At 37.4% G+C, this 14904-nt stretch overlaps 1 protein-coding gene and 1 long non-coding RNA gene across 2 annotated transcripts; one reads left to right on the forward strand and one right to left on the reverse strand.

Annotated features, from left to right (window-relative positions):
• The first annotated feature begins 7483 nt into the window (after nt 1-7483).
• On the forward strand, nt 7484-8695 carry LOC104233602 (uncharacterized). The gene is made up of 2 exons (XR_712675.2): nt 7484-7904; nt 8499-8695. It is a non-coding gene; the product is annotated as an uncharacterized lncRNA (long non-coding RNA).
• Nucleotides 8696-9963: 1268 nt separating this feature from the next.
• On the reverse strand, nt 9964-10521 carry LOC138880838 (secreted RxLR effector protein 161-like). The gene has a single exon (XM_070161017.1). It carries the CDS (start codon nt 10519-10521, stop codon nt 9964-9966), a length of 558 nt encoding a protein of 185 aa, XP_070017118.1.
• Nucleotides 10522-14904: the final 4383 nt, after the last annotated feature.

Consider the following 14904-nt stretch of genomic DNA (forward strand, 5'->3'; position numbering starts at 1 on the left):
AAACTTATACTAGGTGCAAAACAACTGAGCTTGATTTTAAAGAAAAATCGCCTTGCCTTAGAGACAAGTGTCGCACCTCCTTTTTACCGCGCCCGCGGGGCGCGTGGGGAGTTTTCTCCAATTGAAGGACAGTCGAAACGGGATTTATTTAATTATTTCAGAGTCGCCACCTGGAAATTTTAAGGCGTCCCAAGTCACCAATTTTAATCCCTGAATCGAGGAGAATATGACTCTGTTTATTATTCCGCGAACCAGAAATCCTGAATAAGGAATTCTGTTAATTCGGAAGAAGGTGTTAGGCATTTCCGAATTCCGTGGTTCTAGCACGGTCGCTTAACTGTTTTTATTATTGGCTTAATTATCTTGATTTTACTAAATACGTTTTTATTGCATGATTTTACTACCGCTTTTTACTTATTGTTTACAATTATATGGACGAATTATGCGTACGTATATTCATATTATATACTTTTTATAATTATCGGGGATCGTGCCACGCGTACGTGTACACAATAAAATTGTCCATGTTATAGATTTTATAAAAAATATATGTTCGAAATTTAAAATAAAATCAGGAACATCATCACCCTTTTTATTTAGATAATGAACTGCACATCTCGGGTTATATGAAATTATTTTGACATCCGCGGAGAAATCATTTTTTATTAAAATATTCGCTCGAAATTGCGCGTACGCATAATCCGAATTTGCTTTTTTTTTAATATAATCAGGGTGCGCGAACGCATCCCTGATTGCGCAAAATCTTTGTTAATATTATTATGGCCTTTTTCCCCAGATTGTTTATTATATCATGAGAAATCTCCATTTAAGATACCCTTGAATTCTTGAAAAAGAACTTGCAATTTATTAAATGTTGCCCGTCGATTATAATTTCCGAATATAAATTATATTCAGCCAGACTATTTAAATTCAAAGAAAAGCGTAAAAATATGATTAACACTATTTTCGGCAAATACAACACATATATCTATATGCCCAATAATGAATTGTATATGAAATTAAAAAACGATTTATAAAGGGAAGAATATTTTTCAAGAACTTTTATTACTTCTATTTAGTGCAAGTCCTATTTCTAATTGTCATTGATGTAAAGTGTTGTAATTTGTATATCTCATCTTATTCTCATATACTTGCTTTTAATCTAATAGGCCTAATTATTTATTTAGGATGGTAAATAGGCATCAAATTGATAAGAGAGGGAATTATTATACAAATTGATTAACAACATTGCCTTACATGCAACATATTTGTATGTCTTGAAACATTCATAGCATTTTAACATCATAATGAGCCATAACAACTCAACTTACCATCCACTAATGGTTCTATAGATACCTGCTATCTTATACATGAAAATAATACCAACACCATTTTTACCTTATTTAACAATAGATATTACTAGTGTAGTTTTCTTGATACTTCTACATTACTCCTTACTTAGCTAACAACAAAAAATTAAATAATGGCCAACATTCATGCCATATTCCCTACCTTGACAATTTAATTATATCTTCCGCTAATGAAAATTTAGAAATTAACCTTATTACAACATTTCGAGCAACTTCAAGAAATGACATTTAATTTACAGCCGTTACGTCAAAATATACTACTATTAAACCAACACGAAACAAAGCTGAAATTTAAACTAATGAACTTGAGCGAATAGAAGACAGAATTACAATTCAAGCTTCATTTTGTCATGTTGAAGCTCTTCACAACATGAGTTTTAAGAATATGTACCTGGAAATGAAGGTAAAAGGAGTAAATTTCAGCGATAATAGCAGCAGCAAAATACCGGCAGAATGTACCAGTAACACAGCAAGTCCGAACAAGACCCGTTAACCCAGATGTACAGTGATAGAAACTTGAGAGAAAATTTCAGATTTAAACCGAACACTATCCACAAACAAACAACGGATAGATTCTAGAAAAATAACATTTCAGATTTCAGCTTCTTTCCTCTATCTGTTTTAGATTCCTGTTTCTGATTTTTGTTTCTGCTTTTGTATCTGTTTCAGGTTGTGGGTGTGTGTGTGAATGTTCTCTTTTCTATTTCTTTTTCTGTTCTCTTCCTCTCTTTCCTTTCTGTTTTTTTTTAAAAAATCTGCCCTTTTTTTTTCTCTCTTTAAAAGTCTGAGTCCCCTAAAGCAGTCCCCATTCCCCTCTATTTATACAGGGCTGTCCTATACTCTTCTAGTGCTGAATGGACCCTTTTCTCCTTTTAAAATCAGAAAGTTTTCCATTAAAACTACTTTTGAATACTTTAAGTGATCTTATCCTGATTTTAAGCAGCCCATTACCCTTTGTTTCCCATTATCTCATTAAATTAAAATCCATTAACAAACCACTTTCAGCCCTCTATTATATCATATTACCCTTACTGTTTTATCCCAGAAATGTCCAGATTTACTGTTTTCTACTGGTATTACTGCCTTAAATTCAGCATCTTAACAATACAGATTTTAAAATCTGTATAAGCCTGATTATTAATCTGATTTAAGACAGCTACAACCAATCCTAAAGTTTGGACTGAATCCCTGACTAAGAATGTAACCTCCTAACACAATTACATCTAATCAACATTTGTAGAATCATACTGAATTCAGAACCAATCATCATAACAACATATTACACTGAGTTCAGTAAACTGAGCTTTAACTTTGAACAAAAATCAAACAAACACAGGAGCATTGTCAATATACTGACAATGCCCTGAAACTCACTGATTCAGAAATCAACATATACACACCATTGACAAACTTTCTGATTTATTAAACAAGAATCAATAAATTGGGAAGAACTAATTAACTGATTTCAATGATGATAATCAACTCTAAACAGATAAACAGGGTATTACAAACATCATTTCAGAAGCAAGATTCACAATACAACTAATCGACGAACTTAATCGAGTCGATTACACACATTGTACATAATCACAATTAACAGAAACAATTCACATTTGGAATCAAGTAGACGGGTAGGGGACAGTATAACAAAATTGACTAGAAAATTATGAAAAATTAAACAAACTAATGAAACGAATATAGAATACACGTAGAACATACATAAGCAACAGAAAATTACCTCTGAGCCTTCAAATTCAACCGGACTCAACTCAACTTGGATTTGAACTTTGTTTGAAATCAAACAGACCTTAGTCGAAGTATTTTCTACTGAAAATACTTTGACTAAGGTCGATTAAACCTCAATCTTTGCCAGGATTGGAAATTTAGGGTTTCAGATCTTGGATTTTAAATCCGAACAATTCTGGGTAGGTTCGAGGGGAACCAACAATGACACACGGGTGGGGGTAGCCTAGGGGTCATTTGGTGTCAGTTTAGAACAGATCTGAGTTTGTTCTTGTTTGGTCCGAATCTTCAAAAGAAGATTCGAGAAGCTCAGAACTGATTCGAGCCAAACAAACATCAGATCCATAACAAGGCATGCTAGGGGGTACTATGGTGTTATTTTGGAAGCCATTGGAAAGGTTGGAGTTTTCAGACCCGCCTTCGATTTAGTATTCGAAGAGTTGGGGTCTGATTCGAAGGAAACTAAATTCGAAGAGTTGGGGTCTGATTCGAAGGAAACTAAGGTTAGATCTGTGTAGAGGATGTTCAGGGGATTCTAGGGTGTTATTTTGGTGACCGACGGCGTTGATGCCGCCGGGTTTCAGGCGGTGGGATCCTAGGGCGGCTAGGGTTAGGGGTGAGTTTTGGAAGGGACAATTAACAGGGAAGGAGGGGGGGTGTTTGGCTAGGGGGTCGGGGTAAGGGTTTGGGCCTTATATAGGGGTGGGGTGGATTGATGCTGACCGTTAGATCTAGTAGGATGAAAGGTAAGGATTTACTCACTTAACCAAACGATGTCATTTGGTTTAAGCTGGGGGGACGAGTTGGACCGGGTATCGGATCGGGTAAGGATTGTGGGTTAAGGTTCGTGGGATCTCAGCCGTTGGTTGGCTTTGATCCAACGGTCTCTGCTAAACTACGACCAAACGATGTCGTTTTGACTCGTTTGAATTGGACCGGTACCTGGGTTGCCTGGATTGGGCTGGGGGGGGGGTAATTTAGTTTTGGGCCTGGATTTTAATCCAGGTCCGATTCTATTTCTACAATTTATTTTATTTTATTTTATTTTATTATTTATCATTAAAAATCCTAATAAAAATTATAAAACAATTTTAATCTTACACAAAAATATTAATTACTTTATAACAACTATTTAACACATAGTCAAAACATTAATCACACAGTAACATATTTAAAAATAGAACGAATGCATATTTTTGTGATTTTATTTAAATTATCTTTCAAATGCATAATTAAATCCTATATGCATGCAACATGTATTTTATTTTAATTTTCATTTTATTATGACAAAGTAAACATTTACGGACATAACACAAATATTTAACACCACGCAAATTCAAAAACTACACAGTAAAAGAAATTTATTTTATTTTTTGATTTATTTTGGAGTAGTTTTTGTTAAGGCAAAATCACGTGCTCACAACAAGGGTAGCGGTACCATGAACATTTGGGTATGAAACAGTTGGGGGAAGCATTGTAAAGACAAGGTCTCTAGAAAATGATGCAGAGGCAGAGCATCTCGGTACCACGCTGACTGAATCGATTTTTCAACAGCAGTGGCCGTGAATCAAGCTACTTAGGGCATCAAGGCCACAAACCAACCACCACTTTGAAAACTCATAAATTTTTCTTTGCTTGAAGCAGGAACAAAGCGGTGTAGAATGTCGATCCAAAATGAACGAATGTCACCAAACGTAAGCTCCTTAAAATCTCCATTTTTCTTTTATTTTCAGCATGCATCACTATTGTTCACACCTCCCATTTACGTAGCTCAACCCAGGTAGAACCTTTTCGCCTAGGGGGATCCAGCTCATAGTTTCGGGTAGAAGTACTCTTCGCTCAGGTTGTTTTACATTAGCGTAACCCAGATAGAACCTTTTCGCCTAGGGGGATCCAGCTCATAGTTCCGGGTAGAAGTACTCTTCGCTCAGGTTGTTTTACATTAGCTTAACCCAGGTAGAACCTTTTTCGCCTAGGGGGATCCAGCTCATAGTTCCGGGTAGAAGTACTCTTCGCTCAGGTTGTTTTACATTAGCTTAACCCAGGTAGAACCTTTTTCGCCTAGGGGTATCCAGCTCATAGATCCTGGTAGAAGTACTCTTCACTCAGGTTGTTTTACATTAGCTTAACCCAGGTAGAACCTTTTTACCTAGGGGGATCCAGCTCGTAGTTCCAGGTAGAAGTACTCTTCGCTCAGGTTGTTTCATATTAGCTTAACCCAGGTAGAACCTTTTTCGCCTAGGGGGATCCAGCTCATAGTTCTGAGTAGAAGTACTCTTCGCTCAGGTTGATTTTATGTAGCTCAATCCAGGTAGAACCTTTTCGCCTAGGGGGATCCAGCTCATAGTTCCTGGTAGAAGTACTCTTCGCTCAGGTTGTTTTACATTAGCTTAACCCAGGTAGAACCTTTTTACCTAGGGGGATCCAGCTCGTAGTTCCGGGTAGAAGTACTCTTCGCTCAGGTTGTTTTACATTAGCTTAACCCAGGTAGAACCTTTTTCGCCTAGGGGGATCCAGCTCATAGTTCCGGGTAGAAGTACTCTTCGCTCAGGTTGATTTTACGTAGCTCAATCCAGGTAGAACATTTTCGCCTAGGGGGATCCAGCTCATAGTTCCTGGTAGAAGTACTCTTCGCTCAGGTTGTTTTACATTAGCTCAACCCAGGTAGAACCTTTTCGCCTAGGGGGATCCAGCTCATAGTTCCGGGTAGAAGTACTCTTCGCTCAGGTTGTTTTACATTAGCTTAACCCAGGTAGAACCTTTTCGCCTAGGGGGATCCAGCTCATAGTTCCGGGTAGAAGTACTCTTCGCTCAGGTTGTTTTACGTAGCTCAACCCAGGTAGAACCTTTTCGCCTAGGGGGATCCATCTCATAGTTTCGAGTAGAAGTACTCTTCACTCAGGTTGTTTTACATTAGCTTAACCCAAGTAGAACCTTTTCACCTAGGGGGATCCAGCTCATAGTTTCCGGGTAGAAGTACTCTTCGCTTAGGGTATTTTACATAGTTCAACTCAGGTAGAACCGTTTCGCCTAGAGGGATTCAACACTTTATCAATAATACATGGTGCTAACACCCGATTCTATTTCCTTCCAGTAAGAGAGGGTACCGACCCCTGATTACATTTCCTTTCAATAGTACAGGGTACCGATCCCTGGTTAAACTATCATTCGTTACCGAATTTTATCTCTTTTAGATAGTTTATACTACTATTTCTGTTTTCCTTTTCAATAAATTAGATAATTTACAGATTTGTCTAATAACTCACAAAATTTTCCTAGTGCCAGACTGGGGCAGAAAAATTTTGTTCGTTTTTGTTTGTCTTTGATGGCTTTGCAGGCTCTGCCATATAGCGCAAGTGACGATTAAAACTTGCAGTTTCAGTTTTCTCATCAGAAGAAAGAAATCCTTCGATCACAAGATAGTCGGAGTTTAGCTTTGATAATGTATTAGCAGCCCAGCTTCTCGAGATTCATCTTCTCAAATACTGATCCAGAAAGCAAGCCATCGAGATTGAGTCATAATCTTTTCTTCAAAGAGCATCAAGATCCAATCTACGGTCAATACATGCGAGCAAGTCAAGAATCAAGATTTGACTCCAGAAGACACATGGATAGGAATTTTGTATAGGAATTTTGTACTCTTAGTTTGCAGACATATATAATGCCCTTCTCTTTTTCTTTTGATGTAAGAAACGAGTAACCGCAACAGCAACAGCGACAACAACAGCAGCAACAGTCTTAACTCTAGTGTCCGGTAGTCCCAGCTACCAAATTTTCCAGAACTATACTGACCTGATTCCTTTATAGCCAAGGATATGTAGGCAACCTCGGAAGCAAGGTTCGGTCACCTTTTTTCAAAAATTGCTTCCATTGGAGTGATATGTGAGCAAAAATTAGCTATGACATTCACTTTTCTTTGCACGAAAACTCTTCACGTTCTCGAGCAAAGAGGGGCAGCTGTAAATGCCTAATTTTTGCCTTGTATATATATATATATATATGTGTGTGTGTGTGTGTGTGTGTGTGTGTGTGTGTGTGTGTGTGTGTGTGTGTGTGTATTTGTTCTTATTTGTGTATGTATAGGTTTTAAGAGTTGAGTAATTGTTTGATAAATGGGGTAGGGATTGGCCTAGTGTAATTTAATTAAAATTGTGCCAAAATTGGCCCAAAATTTGAGCCCAAAGAGCCCAAATCCGGTCCAAAATGGGGCTGCCAAGAAGAGCTTAAAACGACGTAGTTTGGTCTTGAAACTACGTCATTTTGGTTAAGTAACAAGATTCAATCTCATCCCCCCATCTTGATTTAATCCAACGGTCCTGGTTTGATCTTTATCCTAGGTATTTAAAGCCCAAAATCCCCAAAAATTTGCCCCATTTCCCCCTTATTTCCTCTCTCTTCTTTCCCTCTCCTTCTTCTCTCTTCTCTCTCTCTTCACTCTCTCTACGCCGCCCCATATCCGCCCACCGCTGCCGGCCGGAAATCGCCGCCGCCGGCGTATCACCTCCAAACACCTCTAAATTCACACCATGTAATCTCCACAACTTCCTCTTTCCATATCTCCAAACCAAATCCTTCACAGATCCCTCAAACTCCTTGAATCTTAGATCTTGGAAACTTTCCCGTCACTTTTTTGCCCAAATCCTTGAAGCTCCAACCACTACCACCCCACAATACCTACATCAATGGATAGAGTTCCTCAAGACCTAGCTATTGATGCCAATTTCACCCTGAAAATCCGGCGACCAAAATCCGGCCAAATTCCGGCGACCTCCCCGAACACCCTCTTTTGAGGTAGTGCAGAGTACTTAAGAGTATATGGTACTTGTTTGATTGTTTATTTACTGATTCAAGACTCTTTGAGTACAATACTCAAAAGTCAAATTGTTTGGTAAGAAAATGTAGACTTTTGGACAGTGTTTGAATAAAAGTCTGTCTTTGAATAGTGGAGAACAGATTTTGTTTGAAATACTTGACAAGATTTGAACCAGAAAGTCTGGCCTTTTGAATTTAAGAGCAGATTTTGTAGAAATTCTGTCAAAAAGATTGATTTTTAATTTTTTGAAATAGCTGGTTGTTTTGATATATAAGGGGGACTCAATCACACTTCCAGGGAGAGGGAAGAGTTGCTTTGAACACACAAAAACATAAAAAAAAAATCAACAGTTGAACACATGAAAAGTGAGCTGAAATGGTGAGCTTTGGGAGTGAATCTTAGAGTGCAAACTTTTAGAAAAGTATAAGTCCTCTTTAGAGTTCGTTTCTGGGTTTCCTCTCTAAGTTTTCGGGTTGTTTTAACACGGATTTGCTGCTGGTTTTGTTGCTGTTTTGCTGCTGTTTTTATGTTGCTTTAGTTGCTGAACTACTGTTTATTCTTTTGCTATCCAGGTAATCCTTTAAGACTCGTAACGTACGTATTTTCAGCAATGGGAACAACTTGAACATACTGCACCATTTAAATGTGTTTGATATGATGAATAATTTAACAACAAAAGAGCTTGTATGTTATTGTTATGTATCAAGCATGTGATAATGTGAATATAGTCCTTCATAATACTTGAATATTGAGTTGCAAGTTTTTTGAATGTGATATCTAAGTATGCCATGAATGACTTTAGATGTATAACACATAGCATGAGTTCGTTTTAGTTGCTGAAATTTCACTGCCAACATATGCTTCTAGGAATGTTATGATAAAAAAAAAATTTAATCTGGCCATTTTTCCAGATTTGCAAAAGTGGCTATTTTTGTAAAATGTGCGTTTATACAATTGTGACTATGTAGTTAATGGTCATAAATGCAAACTAAGTAAAGAACCAAGATTGTATGAACTTTGGGCCTTTTTAAACCAAAAAATAAAAGCTGGTCCATTTACCTTTAAACAACAAAATTACCCCCTTTTCTTCTATATAACATTGGGCCAATTAAAATCCATTTCTTGGCCCATTTTAATAATAAATTCCAGCAGCCCAAGAGCTCTTTACAAGCTGGCCCATTATTTTTTTAACAAGAAATTGGCTCATTTCTTTTAAAATAGATTAAGTTGGTCCAACTTTTATTTGCTTAATTTTTCCCAACTATAAAGCTAGAAAATTGGTAATAATATCAGATTTTTCTACTATTTTTAATTAACTCATTTTCTTTTTAAACGCTAGGCAATTAGTAGGCGCGCTTTAACTCACGAAATCACTTGTGTAGCGTGATGCTTGAATATTCGATAAATTAATTTAATAATCTCATACCATGCCCATTAATTTTAGTTAATTCTTAATTTAGTATTTTTTTTGTTAAGATCACGAATTCGCTTGCGTAGCGCGATAGTTGATTTTTTATTTTATTTTCAAAACTAATCTCTTCGAATGTAGTAATTTTTCCAGACGTAAATAACATGCTAACAATCGTTTGTCATGACTGCGGATTCGCTTGCGTAGCGCCTAACTAATAAATTTCGTCGATCATGCACTCGCTTGCGTAGTGTGGTTATGACATCTTCTTATTAAAAAATATTCTTTAATTTTTCTAATAATCAAGAGATAAAAGCGGATAGGTAAAAATATGAAAAATAATATAAATCACAGTTTATCCAAAATTAATTTAAGCCAAATGTAGTCAATAAAGCGACCGTGCTAGAACTACGGGACTCGGGGAATGCCTTACACCTTCTCCTCGGTCAACAGAATTCCTTATCCGGACTTTGTTTACGCAGACCAATAATAAAAGAGTCAAACCTTCCTTTGACTAGGGATTCAAATAAAATGTGACTTGGAACACCAACAAATCAATTCCAAGTGGCGACTCTAAATAACAAAAATAATCCATATTTCAAAATTGTCACTTTAATTGGAAAAACTCTTTAACCCACAAATTCGTAGCATAACACGTTACATTTTGTACATATCTTTTGGAGGGGTAAAAAAGGGGTGTGACAAAAGTGACAATCGATCTCTATATGCTTTATTCTTTCATGAAACACAGGATTTGCTGATATTTCCATTGCAGCCCTGCTGTCACTATATATGTGTACTGGAAATTTCACTTTTGCTCCTAACTCCCTCAGCAATGCTGTCAACCATACTACCTCTGAAACTCCACTTGCCATGTTTCTATATTCAGCTTCTGCTGAACTCTTAGAAACTGTATTCTGCTTCTTTGATTTCCACGAGATTGGAGATTCTCCAAATTTGACTAGATATCCTGACACTGACTTTCTTGTGTTAGGACATGAGGCCCAGTCAGCATCACAAAAGACACTGATCTCACTTGAGTTTTGACTTCTCAACAAGATTCCCAGACCTGGTTCCCTTTTAATATACTTCACCACTCTTATAGCTGCATCCCAATGAGACCTTTTAGGCTGCTGCATGAACTGGCTGAGAGTTTTCACTAAGAATGCAATGTCTGGCCTGGACATGGTTAACTATAACAACTTTCCAATCAGCCTCTGATATTGGCCTACATCTTCCAGTTTGATATTATCTCCAATGCATACTTCCACTGATTGATCAGAATGCCTTTGGTAGATCTGCTGAACTCCATGCCAAGGAAGAACTTTAGATCACCTAAATATTTGATCTTGAAGGCTTGTTGCAAGAAGATTTTGGTGGCTTCAATCAGCTGCAAGTTGTTTTCTGTCACTAGCATATCATCAACATATATTAGTATTATCATTATATCTGCTCCTTTCTTCTTGATGAATAAGGAATGATCTAGGTTACTCTGCTTAAAATCAGCCTGTAGCAATGCCTTTGTTAGTTTTAAGTTCCATTGTCTGCTTGCTTGTTTCAATCTATAGAGAGATTTTACAAGTCTACACACCAATCTATACTCCCCCTCACTTGTAAAACCTTGTGGCAGATGCATGTACACTTCATCATGTAGATCTTCTTGCAAGAAGGAATTGTAGACATCTAGTTATTAGACTGTCCAATTATGCATGGCTACTAAGAAAAGAACAGTTCTGACAGTGGTGATCTTCATTATAGGAGAAAAGGTCTCATTGTAATCAAAACCTTCTCTTTGATTGTATCCTTTGGCTACTAGTCTTGCTTTGAACCTCTCCACATCTCCATTAGCCTTAAGCTTGACTTTGTACACCAATTTACAGCCTATAACTGTCTTTTCTTGAGGTAGATGAACTAATTCCCAGGTGTTGTTGTCTTGCAGAGCTTGAATCTCAGTTTTCATGGCTTCTACCCATCTAGGGTCCTTAGAAACTTCCTAAAAAGTGGTAGGCTCAACAATTGTAGAGAACATTCCCATGTATGTCTGGTAGGAAGGTGATAGCTTAGTATAAGTGACATGATTGTGTATGGGATATAAGGTAGTGTTCCCTGACTTCCTTGTGGTCACATAATCTGTCAATCAGACTGGCTCTTTTGACTCCCTATGTGACCTTCTTAAGGTATCATGATGTGTCTGTCCTCCATGATGATTATGAAGAGATGTAGATGGTACTTCTAAAAGTATGCCCACTGAGTCAGGGACTATAGGTGAAGAACTAATAGTGGTTGTGTGATATTGAATTTCAGAAGGCATTGTGTTGTACAGGTCTGGTTCAAAGTTGTCCGAGGGCTGTGCACTATCATCTGTAGGATTATCTTGAACATGTAGCTGCTCAGTAATTGGAACACCAAGCTCATCTGCATTTGTACCTTCAAGACTAAAAACATCGGTAATAACATGCTTGACTTGGTTCCTAAGATCACCAGTTGTATCTTGAAAAGGAAATGTGGATTCCTTGAACACCATATCTCTGTTGACAAAGAATCTATCCCTATCCAAGTCATATAGGATATCCTTTAGTAATACCAAAATATCCCATAAAAATAGCTCTAACTACTCTACTAGAAAACTTATCAGTTCTAGGTAGCACACTTGCAAAACAAAGATAGCCTAATATTTTCAAGTGAGAAACTGATGGTTTCCTATTAAAGAACACCTCATATGGGGACTTACCATCAAGTGACTGTGATGGTAACCTGTTAATAACATATGAGCTGCTAAAATACAGTGTCCCCGGAATTTCATAAGGATATGCCCTTGAAATTTGAATGCCCTTGCAATCAAGCAAATGTCTATGCTTTCTCTCTACTACACCATTTTGTTGTGGTATATAAACACATGTTTTCTGATGAACTATCCCATGGATGTGCATAACTCCTACATAGCTGAGTTTACAAACTCTCCACCATTGTCAATTCTAATTGTTTGCACTTTTTCATTGAACTGTGTTTGTATCAGCTTAAGAAATGACTTAAAAACAATCATGACATCACTTTTAAATTGCAAGAGAAAAATTCAAATCACACGAGAGTAATCATCTACAATTGTGAGAAAGAACTTATTACCATCAAAAGTGGACACATTGTAAGGTCTCCACACATCTAAATGTAATAGCTGAAAACATTAGTAGTTCTAGTACTACTTAATGAAAAAGACTGTCTCACATGCCTAGCCATTGGACATACATCACATCTATCTATTACAGATTTGCAATCCTCCAGCTTACATCCCAGAATCTCTTTCAAGGATCCCCAAGATGCATGTCCTAATCTTTTATGCCATAGAGTTATGTTCTCCTTTATTGTCTGTACATTTAACCCTTTGACTGTTGGTATGCTTTTATCAGTATTTAAGCAAGCTCTTGGAACTAGTAGGTAGAGCCCATCCTTCTCTTTACCAATCCTCCTCATTTTCCAACTTGAGAGGTCCTGGAATAGGAAAAACCGGGATAGAAAGAGACAAAATAATGTAAGTCCCTTGTTATCTTTGACACTGAAAGAAGATTGTATGCAAACTCTGGGACATACAATACATCCTGCATCTCCCCTGTTTATGTGATCTTACAGTTTCCAACATGTGACACAATAGTACAGTCTCCATTAGGTAAGTGAACTCTCTTGTCTCTAGTGGGGCTAACATTTTAAATATTTGTACATCCCTAAATCAGCTACCATATGGTTAGTTGCTCCTGTATTAACTATCCAGTTTTCTTTTGACACCTTAGCCATAAAAGAATAGGTTGTACCTGCCATATTTGCCATTACATCCTTGGGGTTATCTTTGTTGAGTAACTTCATAATCTGGTCATATTGATCAGCTGTAAGTTGAGGTGCCCTCTGCCGGCCAGTCTCTTTCCTTCATTGCTTCTGGTATATCTCCTTCTCTATCATCCATACCTGCAAGATTGGGATTAAGATTTCTACCTGTACATTATATGCACCTTTCTTCTTGTTTTTGAAGTCTTGAGGATAGCCAATTATCTTGTAGCATCCTTCCTTTGTATGACCCTTCATATGACAGAAATCACATTGTACATTCCAGTTCCTCTTTGGCCTTTGATAATTCTAGTGATTACCTCTTTTGCCAGCTAGTAATGTAGTTAAGTCAATTCCTTCACCCACAGTAGAAGCATTAGTCACTGATCTTTGACTTTCTCTTTCAATAAACATTGCATATGATTTATTGATGCTAGGTGTTGGGCTAGTCATGAGGATTTGACTACGAGCCTGTTCATAATTGTCATTCAAACACATTAGAAACTTCAGCACTTTTTGTTTTTTCATAAACTCGATGAAACTCTTTGATCTAGCACAGTCATATGGCGGAGGAACCATGCTATCAAATTCGTCCCACAAATTTTTAAGTTTAGAAAAATAAACTGAGACACTGTCTGTTCCTTGAGTTATCATCGCTATGGCCTTCTACAACTGATAAAATCGTGATGTGTTTACCTTATCAAATCGTTCTTTTAGATCTTCCCACACCTTTCTCGCATCCCTCACATATAGAATTTCAGTAATCAATTCCTTTGAAACTAAACTCATAATCCACCCTAGGACAATAACATTACATCTTTCCCATTGATGACCTAGTCCTGTAGCAAAATCTCCTTTCTTCAGAGTACCGTCGATTAGACCTAGCTTGTTCTTTCCTAACAGCTGGATCTCCATCGCACGACTCCAGGTGGAGTAATTTTCTGAACCAATCAACTGGATTGAGATGATCGGAGCTCCGGTAGTGTCCGATGGGTGAAGAAACAGAGGATGGTTGTGGTCTAGATCTGTCTTTTCCGCCATTGTTGAATCTCACTCTCAGTTGTAATTAACAATTGAGATTATTGCAAATTTAACAGGATCTTCTGATTCAATTCGCAATCGCGAGTGCGCTCATGAAGAAATCACACAATCCAATATGAAACCCTATAGAGCAGAATTGAGAGAGAAGAGAAAGAAAAGCTCAGCTTTGTATTTCAGTAGAAAATGAAAATAGAGTCTTATTGTTACATTCCCCAACTAACTAGTTATATACACATGTCCTTCTAACCGCCTAACTAATACACACGTGTACACTCATGTGTGCTAATTAACTAATTACATTAATAATAATCTTCCCCTGCATATTAATATTAACAGCCAACTAACCCATCACTAACAGCTCATGTAATCCCCATTTCATCATCAGCAACACCGACTTGATCTCATATTGAGCCAAATCGTTACCTTTCATAGTCGTGGTGTAGGTTGTGATGTGCTCCTATAGATCTGAGGTCCCATCGTACTTTGGTATGTCCGGCATTTTGAACCTCTTTGAAATTAACTCTGATGTTGTGCTCAGCTTAAATGGAAATTGCGTGTATTTTTTCGAATCTGGGCCTTTTAGAATTGGCGGTACGCCTGGAATCTGATCCATTCGTTTGTTTATTTCCCCCATAAACCTCATGAGCTCGGTTTTGAAGGGGCCATTTCCGTTGTCATTCCCAGATCCGCTACCGTTTCCCCTGGCATCGACGAAA

The sequence above is a fragment of the Nicotiana sylvestris genome, chromosome 11, assembly GCF_000393655.2.
Source record: "Nicotiana sylvestris chromosome 11, ASM39365v2, whole genome shotgun sequence".
In the NCBI taxonomy this organism is placed as follows: Eukaryota; Viridiplantae; Streptophyta; class Magnoliopsida; order Solanales; family Solanaceae; genus Nicotiana; species Nicotiana sylvestris.